The sequence below is a fragment of the Phyllostomus discolor genome, chromosome 4 (assembly GCF_004126475.2).
Source record: "Phyllostomus discolor isolate MPI-MPIP mPhyDis1 chromosome 4, mPhyDis1.pri.v3, whole genome shotgun sequence".
Lineage (NCBI taxonomy): Eukaryota > Metazoa > Chordata > Mammalia > Chiroptera > Phyllostomidae > Phyllostomus > Phyllostomus discolor.
In genome coordinates, this window is record NC_040906.2 from 142,797,238 (window position 1) to 142,810,430 (window position 13,193).

General features: G+C 32.8%; 1 protein-coding gene across 1 annotated transcript in view; it reads right to left on the reverse strand.

Annotated features, from left to right (window-relative positions):
• LOC114494060 (pleckstrin homology domain interacting protein) overlaps positions 1-13,193 on the reverse strand; it is a 140,973-nt gene that overhangs the window by 12,690 nt on the left and 115,090 nt on the right. The window contains exons 32-35 of the mRNA XM_028508930.2: positions 10,766-10,891; positions 7,881-7,950; positions 7,191-7,241; positions 6,773-6,922 (exon numbers count right to left, since the gene is read on the reverse strand). Coding sequence (XP_028364731.1) covers positions 6,773-6,922; positions 7,191-7,241; positions 7,881-7,950; positions 10,766-10,891 — 397 coding nt within the window. The remainder of the gene's footprint in view (positions 1-6,772; positions 6,923-7,190; positions 7,242-7,880; positions 7,951-10,765; positions 10,892-13,193) is intronic.

Genomic DNA, 13,193 nt, shown 5'->3' on the forward strand with positions numbered 1-13,193 from the left:
GGACTTGGCCCCCAGCACAGGCCTTGTGCCTTGACTGGGAATGAAACCAGTAACCTTTTGGTTTTCAGGCTGACACTCAATCCACTGAGCCACACCAGCCAGGGCTTAATAGTTATCTCTTAATAGCGATGTACAGCCCTGGCTGGTACAGCTCAGTGGATTGAGTGCTAGCCTGTGAACCAAAGGGTCTCCTGTTTGGTTCCCAGTTGGGGCACATGCTTGGGTTGCTGGCCAGGTCTTCAGTCAGGGGAGCTAGAGAGGCAACCACACACTGATGTTTCTCTCCCTCTCTTTCTCCCTCCTTTCCTCTTTCTCTAAAAATAATAAATAACTTTTAAAAAGAGGGATGCACAGTACTCTACCTTTTCCATAGCCTTGGAGTATGTAACTATATTTTTCAAAATATAATTTGACTTTGAACAACCAAGTTTAAATTATGATCAAATATGTTTTACCATAGGGGAACAGGATTTTGAAATTTACAAATGGGAACACTTATTTCTTCTTTAACAATCTCCATACTTTTTATTTCCTTTCTTGCCTTATTCCATTGGCTAGAATTTGCAGTACTATACTGAATAGCAGTGAAAATGGACATTCTTGTCTTATTCCCAATCTTAGAAGGAAAACATTCAAGTTTTCATTATTAAACATGATGTTAACTATAGGTTATTTCATAAATGTTTCTTTATCAAGTTATGTAAGTTCCCCTTTATTCCCAGTTTTCTTAGATTACAGGGCCAAATATATTTACTATACTTTCTTATTTTCTGTATTCTTGATGCTCTGGCATTTGGGGCCTTACAGAACTGAGAAGACTCTGCCCTTTCCAGGGACAGCCAGTTCTCAGAAATGGCAAAGGACTGCACTGGGAACACATTTTTATTTTTTTTTTATTTTTATTTTTTTAAAGATTTTATTTATTTATTTTTAGAGAGGGAAGGGAGGGAGAGAGAGAGAGAGAGAGAGACAGAGAGAAACATCAATGTGTGGTTGCTGGGGGTTATGGCCTGCAACCTAGGAATGTACCCCGGCTGGGAATCAAACCTGGGACACTTTGGTTCCCAGCCCGAGCTCAATCCACTGAGCTACGCCAGCCAGGGCTGGAACACATTTTTATATGTAAAACCACCCTTGCTTATCTCTCTGTGCCCCACTGAAATTATTCAAAGTAGCCAATCCTAAACTGTTTACCCCGCCCTGCCTGCCTCTCTCACAGACATCCCAAGAAAGATTCTGACCAAAGCTTGTCCCTTGCTCCTGTCATCTGCTACCCGATGAAAATGTGGTGATTCCCTGTAGTGCAAAGTGGCCTCTTTCCTAGAACCTGCAAGTACAATAAACTTCTTCATTCTTGTTTCCTCCTGGCCTACACTGACTTTACCATACCATTATCATATCCAACATGTACATTCTTAGAACAAACAAAAGCCATTTTGTCAAATGCCTTTTCTGCATTAATATGATCATGTGACTTATCTCTTTCAATGTGATGAATTACACTGATTCATTTTTGAATACAGAACCAGTTTTATATCCCTGGGACAAACTCCACTTGGTCATGGTATTAAATCATTTTTATATATTGGTGAATTCTAATTTGCTGATATTTTATTAAGAATTTTAAGTTTTTTTTCTTTTGTATTATTTTTGTCTGGTTTTAATATCAGGATAATACTGTCTTTAGAGGTTAAGTGAAGTGTTTTCTTCTACACTTGTGGAGAGATTGCATAGAATTTGTGTTAAATCTTTAAATGTTTGGTAGAATTCTCCAGAGAAGATATCTGGCTTTAAGAGATTTCTTTTTTGAAAGTTTTTAATTGCAAATTAAATTTCCTTACTAGTTGTAAGGCTATTCAAATGATCTAACCATATGGGGTGAATTATAGTTACTTGTACTTCTAAAATTGGTCTGTTCAACTAGGATGTCAAATTAATATGTATGGAGTTGTTTGTAGTATTCCTTTATTATGCTTTTGATTTCTGTAAGGTTTGTAGTGATATCCCCTATTGTATTCCTGATATTGGCAATTTGTATTTTTTTTTAGCTTTGTAAATCTTTTCTTAGTAGAGCTTTCTTAATTTTATTAATCTTTTCCAAGTATCAGCTTTTGGTTTTATGGATTTTTTTCTATTGTTTTTCTGTTTCCATTTCATTGATTTCTGCTCTTAATATTTCTTCTGCTCACTTTTGGTTAACTTTATTTTTTTTTTCCTACCTTAAGACTAACTCTTAGATTAAGTTGAGACTTTTTTTCTGATGGACTACTTAGTGCTATAAATTTCCCTCACTGCTTTAGTTGGGTCCCATAAATTCTGACGTTGCATTCATTTTCATTAAGTTCAATACATTTTTAAATTTCCCCTAAGTCTTCTTTGAATCATGGGTTATTTAGAACTATCTTGTTTAGTTATCATCTGTTCGAACATTTTGTTACATTTCTGTTACTGATTTCTAGTTTGATTACACTGTGGTCAGAAAACACTATGTGATTTTAATTATATGTCTGTCATTTTATTGTTTTCTTCTGGTTTTTTATTTTTTTTATTTTTTTCAATCTTATGGATCCCTTGAACAGGTCTTAGAATTCCATTTGATTTCTCTATAATGTTCATCACTATAACTCTCTGTAAAGTTTCTTAAGTGATTGTTCAGATATTTTATAATGTATATATAATTATCAAAACATAATGTCAACATTTTACTAGTTCAAGTGATGGGTAGAAACTTCCCCTACCCTTATTTCTTATCTTCACACTCACTGATTCTTTCCTCTGTTCTCTTCAGTGAGTTTTTATTTTAGTCATTATTTTTTAGTTCTATTTCCATTTCATTCTTAGTTCTTTTTTGAGACTTGGTATAACAAAGGATTTTTTATTGAAACCTGGACATTTAAACTTTGTGTTTCAGTGGACCTACTTGAACCCCACTCTTTTGGCTAAGAGGGGGTACTGCCTTGTTACTGCTAGGTGGGTGTGGAATTCCATGTTTTATTTGGCTTTCACTGATGCTCAACAATTGAGGAGTTGCTCCTTGAAACAGCTGGAAGGGACCGGAATACACTAATACCAGTTAGGGTGGGAGTGCCTTTGTTTCCTACATGACCTTTACTGACACTATGGGGGTGACTCTGTTATCATGGACTGATGGTCAAAGTCCTGGCTCTCCACTAGGCATCCACTGACAACACCCAGTGAGGTAGGGTAGAAGTACCTCATTACTGCCAGGTGGGGGTTGAAGTCTAGGTGTGGTATTTGGGAACCATGGGGATGGCTCTCCACTAGCCTTTGCAGGTGGTAAGGGGTAAAGGCCACAATTTTTTCTATGGTATTTGGTTGGAGTACAGCAGCTATCATCTACAAGTTTTTTGTGCTACTGAGTTGCCCCTTTCTTCCTCCACTGGCTGGAGAGAGTATGCTTTTCTGGTCAGTACAAGTTGGCATTTCTAGGTTGTCAGTTTCTCCAGTATCCAGAGTTGAAATATAAGGCAAAACACATACCTAGGAAATTCACTACTGTGTTATTATTCATCAGGTCCTGAGGTCCCTAGCTGGTCCTTCTCTCCACCTTTCAGAATCTTCTTTCATTTCTTTTATACATACCATCCACAATTTTTCAGTTCTACTTAGTGGGGAGAATAGGGAAAAGTATGTCTACTTCTTTTTCTCAGAAGTCCAATTACACAGTGTTTGACCAAAATATTTTGAAATGTGTGACCTATAAGTGACTTTAGAACCACTTTATAAAGTCACACAAAGTTAGTATATTTCACTAATATTTTGATTTTAGCAAAAACAGTGTACCAGTCTACCTTATGTACCAAATCTAATAAAAAGTAACCTGGCCATTTACAGAAATTAAATACATTATTAGTGGAAGACTGTCATTTTAAAAAAAGTATTTCAAAGACTGAACCCCTGACTATTAAGACAGCTGAAGGTTGGGCAATAGGTACAAAATTGCTTTATGCAATGGTAACAACATCTGAACAGTGTCCAACCTCTCTATCCTCTTAAAAGTATCAAACTAATTTGACAAAGATCTATAATTACTTGGATATTTAATATTATAACATTGGATTTACAAACTGGAAAATGTTGGGAAAATAATATAAAAATGTTTAAATGTTTTGCAAAATTTTTGGTTAAGTGTCAAATTTATGTATTTTGTTTTTCTTGGTTCATATCTTTGGTTTCTTTCATTCAGTATAGTATACAGTAACTGCTCAATACAATTCTGTTGAATGAATAAACAAAGTGGAATACTGAACATGCTAATTTCCACCAAAAAAGTTTAATTTTTAAAATCTTGCTTTGGATAGTTGATTAAACTCAAAATGTAAAGCAATTCTTTTCAAACAAAGGCTGAAATATGAAGAGCATGATCTGTCTTAAATATTCTGCTGGTGAGGCTGATAGTTAATTATAGTTAATTCTGAAGTATAAAAAGTAGATTATCCAGTTTCCTCTTCTACTCTTAGACAGCAATAAGAAACAGTAAATAGCCATGTTTCACACCTCCATCAAGGAGTACCAAAAGAGACAAGAGATTAAATTTTTTTCTTCCTTCTGGTACTTTGTCTGCTAATACCTGTAGCTGGTGGAAAGAGGTTCTAAATATTAGTATCATTCTTGTTATTTTAAGTACCTAAGGGAGACTGAACTCATTTATTACCTATTTTCTAAGAATAATACATATGCTGTAGTGCACTTTACATATGAGCAAAGGCTTCTTGTTTTCACTCTATCAATAAATAGCTACATATTTTGGAAAGTTGCTTAACCTGATCCTCAGTTCAACATCAGCTGGACCACAGTTTTATTGGGTCTCTTCTGTTTCTGTATGATTGCTTTAACATTTTTCTTTTCTCTTTCGTCTTTATTTCCTTATGCTTCTTGTCCCTCCATTTATCTCCTAAACCAAAATGACAAATCAAAGTTTAAATGACAGTGTTTTTTTCTTTCTCTTGGTGGTATATAAGATAATGGTCATCTTACAATATACAGGGTTTTAGATTTCATGAAGTATAATAGCATTTAGGAATAATCTATTACACCTCACGTTTTAGGGAAAAGGGTGATCATATTTCCATTTGTTGTTTCTGTTGATATCACACCCTTACAGAGTTTGCAATTTCTTTTTAACATTAGTTCAACTTTAGTAGGGGTTGTTTCCCACCTCCCCCCACCCGATGAGTTTCTACACTACGGGGAAGTGTACATTTAGACTCTGTATCCATGTATCCTGCAAGCTTAGGGAGATTACTCTGACATCGGAGAGAGACATTCTTCTTTGTAGAAGAAATTATTCTATTCTTTTCATTGAGGCTGAAGTCTTTCAACAATAGTCCCAGTGGGGTTGCAGTTCCCATTTCCTTCCTCACAATGGCTGACATAGCTTCTTCGCCTGTCTCCCTGTAATATTAATACATATGCTTCTAAAATGCGAACATTAACACTTATTTCTATCTCCTCTTTTCTGGGGGAAAGTCCAGAATACAAACACCTGCAAGCAGTGAGTAAATTATAACTTATTTTCTAAGATATGAAGTTGAGCTTGCAAGAAACAAACGGAAATCCACAGGTTCCAAAAACAAAAAGAACTGAAAAACAGAGCACTAAACCATTAGCTCAGTTCCTCTAAAGAGTTTTTGAATGGTAGGGTTTAAACTAGCCCAGTTTATCACACTGCTGGAATAAAAGATTTATCTTCTTTTTTTTAATAATTTTTTTTTAAAATTTTACATTTTTTAAAAGAGTTTATTTATTTTTTTTAGAGAGGGAAAGGGAGGGAGAAAGATAGAAACATCAATGTGTGGCTGCCTTTCACATGGCCCCCACTGGGGACCTGGCCCGCAACCCAGGCATGTGCTTTGACTGGGAATTGAACCTGTGACCCTTTGGTTCACAGCCTGGGCTCAATCCACTGAGCTATGCCAGCCAGGGCAAAGATTTATCTTCTATACTTAAGATTCCATGCTTCTTAATTTTAAATGCTGAGAAAAGGCATTTTAAATATTTATGATGAAATTTCTTTATTTCCATCACTGCAAGTTAAAACATATATATAAACAGGTAAGTCAGAGTACAACCACATCTAGCTCACGATATTTTATAAAATATTTCATTTTCATGTGAAACCACTTACGTTACCTGAACTGTACAAACTTTAATAAATTGAATAAAGAAAGTAAAACTCACTTTAAGCTAATTTAAATTTCTAAGATTACATGCAAAAATAAACACTGGATCATGTTTACTCAACCTTTTTACCATGAACCCCATAAAGATCATAATTGACATAACCTAAATATATTTAATAATGCCACCTTACATTTGTATATAGTGCTTCAGTTTCTATTATTTTATTGTACTCTCATTCCAGCTCTATAACTCCATAAGGAAGGTTAGGTATGTATGTATTATTCTTGTTTCCTAAATAACTGCCATAATAAATTATAAAGTTAGTGTGGGGAAGAAAACAGCAAACAAAACAAAACAAAACAAAACAAAAACCATCAGATGAGAAAATTGCACAACTGGTAAGAGAAAGGGCTGGAACCCAATTCTTCAGAGTCTTCGTTCAAGGTTCTTTCTATTTTACTATACCATTCAACTTTGATGCTCTATATAACCAAATGGATAATGAGTACATATACAAAATAATTTAGAAATAAACTATAACCATAAAAACAATTTAAATAGCAAACTGTTGTGAATAAGATATATACCAAAACCAACAGGTAAAGAAAGTATTTTCAAAAATACTTACTGGATATTCAAGGAGATCTACTGGCTGGCGGAAAGGCTCAGAGTCTTCACACTGAAATATGAGATTTAACAATTCTTGACATTGTTTTTTCCATGCTTGAATATCATAAGACTGCGCTCTATTACGTAATCTTCTTCTAGGCTGATGGTCCTAAAATAAAAATGATGAAAAATATTAATAAAATACACAAATAAATTTTGTATTTTTAATGCAGTCTTACATTATTAGGTAATATATAGTAACTCAAATGATAGAAAATACCATTTACCTAGTTCTGAAAATCATGCATTTTGTGATGGAAACTTAACTGACAGTAATATTTATAACCAGTCTTTAAAAATAAAAGTAAAAAAAAAAAAAGCTCTGAAAACATTTTAATCTATGTAAAGTATTTCTGCTAAATCAAAAACTATGTTACCTTCCTTTTTCGAGTGGAAGTTCCTGGCACATCAGCATCTTTCTCTTCTTCCTTTGAAGCAAGAATTTATCAAATTTATTAAAAATTCTAGATTTCATAATTATAGTGAATCCTTGAAGAACATGGGTTTAAACTGTACAGGTCCACTTATACAGATTTTTTCCAACAAATACATATAGTACTATGTTATTTTCTCAACATATTCTTTTCTCTGGTTTACTTAATTATAAATATGTGGCATGTAATACATATAATACACAAAATGTGTGTTAAAACTTTATATTATCAGTAAGACTTCTGGTCAACAGAAGGCTATTAGTAGTTAAATTTTGGGGAAGTTAAAAGTTATACACAGATTTTCAACGGCTCGCGGAGTAAGTGCCCTTAACTCCCATGTTGTTCAAGTGTCAACCGTACTCTACAGTTGTTTATATACCAATTATCTCCTTCACATTTTAATAAATCTATAATGTATATGTTGGAGCTCTTTAGCACTCATTAAAAATTCTCACCCCTCCTACCTTTTAAACAATTTTTTGTCATAAAACCAAAAAAAATTCTGAACCATGTTTAAGTTAATTATACCATTAGACAAAAATAATCTTCATAACAGCATTTAACTGAAAACTATTGTTTCTTTTTTTATGCAGAATAAGACTAATGTCATAATTATAATAAAATATTAAATACCTCAGAGTCAGACAAAACTTTCTTCTTCATTGAATTGTAGAGTGGAATTATGTTATAGCAAGTCTGATCCCTAAATAACAAGGAAATGTTAGTATACAAGATTAGAGTCATGAGATTTTTTTTCCCTTTAAATCTCTTGCTAAAACCAGATTTTAAGGTAAAATTTAAAAGCCTGAAGGCTTCTTTCATAGGTTGATGACAAAACACACATGACCCCACTCCTCCACTCTACATGGAGCCTCCACTCTAGCCTATTGCATTACACCAAACCCAGTTCAATTCTCACCTCCAAGTTTTGCTCAGCTCATTGCTGTGCCTGGGATGCCTTCTTTACTCAGTCTACAAGGGAAGTACCCCCTGTCTTCTAATTCCTTCTTTCTTTCATTCTTAAATGCAGTCATTCCCTAAAATTTTGTCCTTAGTCATCTTCTCTTGACACTGTAACTTCTCTGTAAATGAATCCCAAATTCCTATAATTGGGTCTGACTCTTCTCAGATTCTTATCATCTAAAATTCCACATGGCTGAACCTAATTGTCACTCTGTATTCTTCCTCCTTTTTCTACCTTTTTAAAAACAGAATTCCCATTTTCATAGTGCACAGTTTTTCACTATTCCATCCTGTGCCTCCTTGTAAACCCAACTACTGGCCAAATTCTGTAAGTATACCTTCAAAATCTCTTGGCATCTGCCTCTTTCTCACTTTCATAAATTAATCCCTTATCACTTGTTACTTGGTCAGTGTAGCAGCCAATCTAATATTTATGGTTTATGTGTCTTCCCTATCAATTAATATCAGACACTGCAGTAAATATTTTAAGGCATACTATGCATCATATAATATTCATGTTAAAATATGTTCATACACCCTTGCTTCTGGTGCCCATATTTTAAGTTTAGTTTCTTAGATCAGCATTCAAGGCCCTCCATGATATGAACAAAACAAGAGTTTATAAAACTGTACCCCTTACTTCAACTCATGTATTCTGTTTCACCCAATTTAAATTACTAAATTTATTTAAAATCTTTTTAATTTCCTAGCTCATTCCATCCTTATCCCTAGAATGGATTTCCTTTCGTCTAACTTCTCCTGAATTTATCCATATCTACCTTGCCCATTACATCTTAACATACTCTCCCTCCCCCTGAACCTGAAACCCCACCTTAATAGCTAGAAGTGAACCTATTCCTCATCTAAATTTCATAGAAACTCTTTTGTTACCTTTCCCTTATCTTATAGTTACTTACGGATTTACCTCTACAAAATTGTATTAAGAAGTTATATATATATTTCTATTTCCAAATATCTATTACATCACTTTGTATATATCTACTGCTTGGAATTTGGCCAAACAACTCAATTAAAAAGTATAATAATCAAAATTTTGAAATATTTTGAAAACCACTGTCAGCTAAAAATGGTTTTAACAAATTGTATACATCTAAAAAATGCCAGGGATTTATTTTTAGATATATATGATATAAATGCTTTAAATGTATTAATCTGTCCTTGTAAGTCATTTCCCAATAACTATTTGAAAGGGATACAATTTCACATACTATTTCAAATATAAAAATAACTGTTTTATCTAAATTATTTCACTAAAATATAAATTTCCTATATCCCTTGATTCTGATTCATCTCTTAGAAATATAGATGTACATAAATATCCACATAACACTTAGAAAATTACAGACTAAAAACTTTATAGTTAAAATATTACAAGCTATTATAACCAAGTCATAGAAACAGTCCTCTGAGGAAAACTAATTCTTGATTATCAGTTTTACTGAAAAGAAGTAAAAGTACTGCAACAATAGTCCCTAAAGCACTTGCAAGGAAACAGAGTTCTCTAGAGAACAGGGTAGAGGAAGGGCATGAAGTTTATCTTTCTAAGTTCCTCTGGTGTTTTCTTATATTAAAATTACCTACATTCCTTAGGAAAAAAAGTAAGCAATTAATACCAGGACAAGGAACCCTCTGAATAAAGCTAAAGATGTTTTTTAAAAAGCTTCAATAATTCCTTCATGTAAAAATAAAAGCTGATAGCAGCTGAATATTTAAATTATAAAATATTCTTCTCTTAACAACAAATAATTATCCAATATAAATAACCTTAATACAAACTCAGAGCAGTATCTTATACAAAACGTATGATTCATTTCTCTGGCTTCAACCAGAAGGTTCAATTCATTCTATGCTTACATAAAATCCTTAAGACAAAAAAAAATAAAAGTGCTGCTGCCTTACAAAGTTATAATTACCACTCTTTGTATGGGATCAATGAATAAGGAAATAAACTTGACTTTAAATAAGAATCATCTTGAAAGTTAAATTTAGTCTGCTGCTGGGCTCCTTAAATACTTGTTTATAAACTTGACAGGGGTACTATAATATCAAGATAAAGGTTCTCAAATCAGAATGGCAGACACTCATTTACCATAAAAATTAAACAAGTTAACCTCTAAAAGATGCAGTTTCCTTAATTACAAATTCCAGATAATTTCTATCCCACATATAAGATTATTTGGGTTAAAAGAACTATTTTAGGAAAAACAGTACATACTCAATAAACACTTATTATCTTTTTAACAGTTGGGCTTAGAAAAGGATACATATTTGTTTATATTAACTATAGAACACAAGTTTTATGATTTTGTAGTATTAGCCAATGAACTAAATGGTACTTTAGACATAGGCATTATGTGCTTCCTATTTTGAGTAGAGCCATGTGTACAGCACATCATGTGATACTATGTGCATAAAGATGATATTATGCACATCATGTGATATTATGTATATAAAAATTGTATTTTATAATGGACATTTTACAATATTGTCATTATTACACATTAATTATAATTAAGTATGGAAAAATAACTCACTTTATAAAATGTAGAAGAAGATCAGTCACAAACTTAGCAGATTTTACAATTGGGCTTCCAGGCTCATTAAATGTTCGTGTATTATGCTCTATATATCGAACTTCCCACATTAGGGAAGAAACCCGCCTTTAAAGAAACAAAATACAGAAGTGTTAATCTCATTATATTTAGAAGTATAAGCACAAAATTTAAAACCAAGACATTGTGATTTTTCAAATGCAGTCTTAAATCAAGTACAAAACTTACACCTCAAAAAGTTATTTTCGAAAAACGTATAACCTCTTTGTGCAAGAAAAAAAAAGTGTAGCAACATTATGGATTTGCATAGAGTATGTCTAGATTAGATACACTGAAACAACAGTTACTTCTTTTAGGAAGAGAGACTTGCCTATAGGGAGAGTAACAGAAAGAACTGCAGTTTTTATTTTTAGCTTTACCTAATTCCTGTCAGATATGATGTCATTTTTTGATAATAAACATACCTGAGATTTATGTAAAAAGGAAGCAATTCTCATCTAATTATATCACTGGTAATTAAATTACATATAAAAATGCAAAGGTGATAACATACTTATGAGATACAAAAATATAAAAATATATGGCAACCATGTTAGTTTACTAAGAACTCTAAGTAAATAAAAATGATTTTTTAACACTGAACTGAAAATACTAAAATAAATTTTGGTATTTTATTATTTCTGAAAGAAAAATCCAAAGATGACTTCTGGAATATTACCCAATATGTGGTCCTACTTAATAAAGAAAACACTCATAAAATCTTACTGATGTGTGAACAAAAATACAATGACATGAAATTTAAAAAATGTATAGTTGTGGGGCCCTGGCTGGCGTAGCTCAGTGGATTGAGCATAGGCTGCAAACCAAAGTGCTGCAGGTTCGATTCCCAGTCAGGGCACATGCCTGGGTGCAGGCCACGGCCCCCAGCAACTGCACATTGATGTTTCTCTCTTTCTCCCTCCCTTTCCTCTCTAAAAATACATAAATAAAATCTTTTAAAAAATGTATAGTTGTGGATATAGAAATACTTCTGTGCATTTAAAATGGCATTCATGAATTTCATTTTAATAATAAAATTAAAGTTATCTTCAGCATAACTTACCGAAAACTGTGTGTAAATTAAGGAATTAGAAGAATATCAGCAAGGCAAAGTGAGTAGTTTAACAAAAGACTAAGGGAATTACTGAAGAGGAAAACCATAAACTTTAAGGAGTCTGAAGCCAATAAATAAAGGAAAAGCACAAAAGCTTGAAACAGTGAAATAGCACTTAAAAACATAACTTGGGTCTGTAACCATATTATAAGAAAAATAGGCAGTTTCTAATTTATGTAAGGATTGTATCCACAAAGGTTTTTTCTTAAATTAGTTACTATGGCTAATTCCAAAAATCCTATTTAAGGTGTAATGTACTTGAAATGCACACCTTAGCATTCTTTCCTTGTTACCTTCCATGTCTTGTTCCATCTCTGAAACACTAGGTGTAACTCCTAAGATTTAACAATTAGAGGTCTAGGAGAAAGAAGGATATAGTTAAGAATTTCTCCTCCATTTATTCTCTTAAACTTCCAACATCTGGAGTTGAAAAAGATTTAAAGAAGTGTGTTTCATGGGTGAAGAGAAATGGGAGGCACATGGCACAGCTGATGTCCTCCTCTATGTTTCTGACAAATAGCAATGAAGCAACAGTGGAAACACCTAGCAAGATCAGAAATATCTTCAGAACATTAAATTTATTATCTTAATTTCCTTTATTCCAGTGGTTACTAATGAGGGGTGATTCTGAGTGCCCTGGGACCATTTGGCAATGTATAGAGAAATTTTCAGTTTTACAACCAGGGACTGTTATTGACACCTAAAAGACCAAGGACAACCCCAAATGTCAGTAATGTTCTTATTGAGAAACCCTGTTTTCATCAGTAAGGAATAACAAATGGAATTTTCAGTAGCAGGTAAAGGAAGTACCAAATTAGATTTATACTTTAAGTGATAAAAAGAATGGAAGGCACTGATTTTTGTAGGAAAATACCAATAAAAATATGAATAAAAACCATCCTAAGTTAAATAAAAACATAAAGAACTGCAATAATATAAAACTGCTCACAAAAAAGTTTTAATGAAGTATTATTTGAATTAAAATGTTTTATGACTGTTTAGCAAAAGTCTTAAGAAAAATGAAAACTACGAGTATAATTTCATTACATAAAAACTAAAAACTTAGACTCACTTTTTAATAAGACAATTTAGGCAATAAACCTCAAAAGCCTGTCTGAGATTGGAACTCAGTATTTATTAAAATTGTTACCTAGAAGATGATGATGCAAATTAACTGAAATCGTCTTTAAAGGAAAAAACTCTGCATTTCAAGCTAACCTGTAACTATGAAAAATATCCTGAATTTCCTAATTTCAT